This window comes from Fukomys damarensis, unplaced genomic scaffold, assembly GCF_012274545.1.
Source record: "Fukomys damarensis isolate Sample0158 unplaced genomic scaffold, DMR_v1.0_HiC HiC_scaffold_37, whole genome shotgun sequence".
Lineage (NCBI taxonomy): Eukaryota > Metazoa > Chordata > Mammalia > Rodentia > Bathyergidae > Fukomys > Fukomys damarensis.
Genome location: NW_022900949.1, coordinates 5,691,740 through 5,695,486, shown reverse-complemented (window position 1 = coordinate 5,695,486; position 3,747 = coordinate 5,691,740). Strand labels below are relative to the sequence as shown.

The 3,747-nt window shown below is 46.1% G+C and overlaps 1 protein-coding gene across 1 annotated transcript in view; it reads left to right on the top strand.

Moving 5' to 3' along the window:
- The first annotated feature begins 3,126 nt into the window (after window positions 1-3,126).
- The window catches only part of Fbxl12 (F-box and leucine rich repeat protein 12), a 1,534-nt gene continuing 913 nt past the window's right edge, over window positions 3,127-3,747 (top strand). The window contains exon 1 of the mRNA XM_010635021.2: window positions 3,127-3,744. Within this exon, the coding sequence (XP_010633323.1) occupies window positions 3,507-3,744 (238 nt within the window). The 5' untranslated portion in view covers window positions 3,127-3,506. The remainder of the gene's footprint in view (window positions 3,745-3,747) is intronic.

The following is a 3,747-nucleotide window of genomic DNA, read 5'->3' as shown; positions in this document are numbered from 1 at the left end:
GGGGCCGCCTGGGGAGGGGCCCCGGCGTGGGGAGTCGGCCCGGGCAGTCTGGGGTCTGTCCGGGCGCCGTAGCTCAGCTCCAGCTTTGCAGTCTCTGGGACTCAGTTTTCCCCTCCGAGAAATGGAGTTAAACCGTGACACAGAGACCCTGGGTTCGGTCCCCAGCCCCGCGCTCGCTCGTACTCCCAACCCTTGAGGGGCTGAGGCAGAATTCCCGCGGGAGGGAAAATCACCTGAGCCACAGAGCGAGACCTTGTTTCAAAAAACAAAATAATAGTAATTGAAATAACAATTTTTTAAATTATCTAGTGGAGCTACTGTGAGATTTCACCAAGTTTGTGTAAGGCTTACAGAAAGGTTTACAAAAGCCCCGCCTGGCATATACTCAGCAGATTACATGACCCTCTATGATTACATTATCAAGTGTTACTTTTCACTGGTACATGTTTGCGGTACATAGTGATTACATTTGTCATGGGGAATTGATACATGTACATAACATCTGACTTCTATCAAATATTAATACCTGCCAGTGAGTGAGTCTAACGAAGAAATTATTTCGGGTCAACTCGTACCCAAATCAGTTTCCATTTGCATTTTTTCTGTTTGTTTGTTTTGTTTTGTTTTTTGGAGCAGGGATGGAACTCGGGACCTTGTGCTTGGGAGGCAGGCAGCGGAATCATTGAGCTAAATCTCCAGCCCTATTTTTCTTGCTTTTACTATGAAATATTTTTTGAAATCTTCACAAATATGTAGAGGATGATGTCAAAAAAGACCACATTCACCACCTAGATTTAACCTGTTTTAACTTTGCTTTTATCCACTGCAGACCTTGAGCATATATAGATACAATGAAAGAGTTAATAGATCTACCTGTTGACCTCTTTGAAATCATCTTCATAAGTAGCTAGTGTTATGGAAAGGATTTGTATCCTTCCTTTCACATTTTTTTTTCTCATTGAGTTTATTGGTACATTTTAGGTACACAGTACAGTTACATTCATCATTGGGATCTTGTACCTTTACATGACAGGTCCTGATTCTCATTTTTTCCCCTCGTCCCTGCCCTCCCTTCACCCCCTCCTCTCCTCCCCTTTACAAACACTTCATTTCCATTTTTTCATTTTCTCCTATTTTTTTCTTTTCCCTTATTAGCTTTCCCCTACCCTTCCACTTTCCCTACACATTATTGGTTTTCTAGGTATATGTCCATAAGTATTGCTGGCCTTGAACCCATGGTGATCCTCCTGCCTCAGCCTCCTGAGTGCTGGGATAGCAGGTGTGCATCATCACACCTGGCCTTTTTGTTTTTTTTTGTTTTTTTTTTTGGTACGGGAGGATCGAACTTGTATCCTTGTGCTTGTGAGGCAGGTAGCAGAGCCAGTGAGCTAAATCCCCAGCCGATTTTTAAAAATGCTAATGCATATGCAGAATTAGAGATACAAAATAACCAAAATTCAAGTGTCCCTAATTAAGATTTAAAGTCTCCGTATTGCTCCTTAATGCTCCTGTTGCTTATGTACCCTAGAAACCCAGCCAGCCACATGTTCGGTCAGTCTTTGGCCTCTGTAGGGATGGATCCCCCGGCACCCTTGGATGCTCAGGTCCCTTCTATGAAGTAGTGCGGGATTTGCACAGACCACACGTCCTCCTGGAGTCTTTAATCATCTCTAGATCACCTCTGGCACCTCAGACAACGTCATTGCTGTAAAACTAGGTGTTACACTGTATTATTTAGGGAATGATGACAAAAAGGTGGTGTGCACCTGTCTTCCCAGCATTCGGGAGGCTGAGGCAGGAGGATCATCAAAAGTTCAAGGCCAACCTTGGCTACATAGAGAGTTCAAAGCCAGGCTGAACTACGTAGGGAGACCTTGTCTCAAAAAGCCAAAAAAAGAAAAAAAATCTAGCCAGTTGTGGTGGTGCATGCATGTCACTCTGGTATTCCGGAGGCCGAGGCAGGAAGATAACCAGGAGTTTGAGGCCAGCCTGGATTACACAGTGAGGCCCTGTCTCAAAAAAAGAAAAACAAAAAAGCCTGTACATACTCTTTACAGACACAGGTTTTTTTGTGTGGTTTTTTTTTTTTCCTGAATGTTTCTTATCCACATTTGGTTACATCAGTGATGCAGAGCCCACCGTTACAGACAGACTGCTCACTGTGCTCTTTGAAGGTAAAACAGGTGGCAGCGATTTTCCACATTTTAAATATCAACAGAAATCACCAGATTGCTTTGTAAAGAAACCAGAGTTAATTCCCTCCAGCAGGGCCTGAGAAAATGTGTTTCTCTACCTCAGAGCTCACATTTGTTATTGGGAAGCTTAAAAGCATTTTCTCATCCATTGTTCTGTGAGGAAAAATTCCCTTTGCCCGCTGGCTTTGTGCCCATTTCACAGTTTGTCAGCTGTGGCTTCTGCCCTTGCACACGAGTGACCAGTATTTCTGGTGAAGCAAGTCCCAGGGGCCCAGACCTACAGGTCTAAATTTGGCCAGGAAGCCCGGTGTGGCAGCACACACCCGTAATCCCAACACCTGCGAGGCTGAGGCAGGAGGATCACCACAAATTCAAGGCCAGCCTGAACTATACAGTGAGACCCCTGTCTCAAAAAACCAAAATAAATTTGTCTAGGGAGATTTGATTCAGGTATCAAAAGTAGGCTACCAAATACATGCTTATGGGCAAGGGCTGTTGCTCAGTGCCAAACCCCAGGCTTAACATGCATGAGGTCCTGGCTTCCATCTCCAGCACAAAAAAATTAGGTGAATACATTTAAGATTTATGCTGTGCAGTTTCCTTTCTTCTTAAGGTAATGCAATGTGGTACCAGTTTTATTCTATTTTCTGTAAACTTCCCAGTTAACTATTTGCAATTCACTAGCCTGTGCCTTCTTTTTAAACCTAGGCCTAATAGACTCGGAGTATTAGCCTTTGTTAGTCTTATTCCATGTAGCTTATTTCTCCCACTGAAGCTGTCTTGAAAAGGCTTCCTTGGCTTTCTTAGGTCAGAAGAAACGAGAATCCATTTTGTTGTCAAAGTCCGATCTGTTTGGATTTTTTTCTCCCCTGGATTTTTTTGTTTGTTTGGTTTTTTTTGGTTTTTTTTGGTGCTGGGGATCAAACTCGAGTCCTTACGATTGCGAGGCAGTTGCCGGAACCACTGAGCTAAATCCCCAGCCCTCTCCCCTGGATTTGTTCGAAGTCTTAGCTGTCTAGCTGGGCATGGTGACAAAAACTAATCCCAGAAATATAGAAGCTGAGGCAGGAGGATCACTGCAAGTTTGAGGCCAGCCTGGGCTATACAGCAATACCCTGTCTCCAAGAACAACAAAATCAAACAAGCAAACAAACAAACCAAAGTCCTAGCAGTCAAGATGGTGGGTCAAATGGTCTTTTGTTTCTGGCCAGGGGACAGCAGGAGCCATGCCAGGGTGCCTTTCAGCAGACAGGGCCAGGCCTGGGGAGCCCTGAACCCCTCACCCAGTAACGCGAGCTCCGGCTTTTCCAGATGCGGCCCAAAGTCATGTGGCACCTCCTCCGCCGCTACATGGCCTCCCGGCTCCACTCCCTGAGGATGGGCGGCTACCTCTTCTCGGGCTCCCAGGCGCCCCAACTGTCCCCCGCCTTGCTGAGGGCCCTGGGCGACAAGTGCCCCAACCTGAAGCGCCTGTGCCTGCACGTGGCAGACCTGAGCGCGGTGCCCATCACCAGCCTGCCGAGCACGCTGCAGACCCTGGAGCTGCACAGCT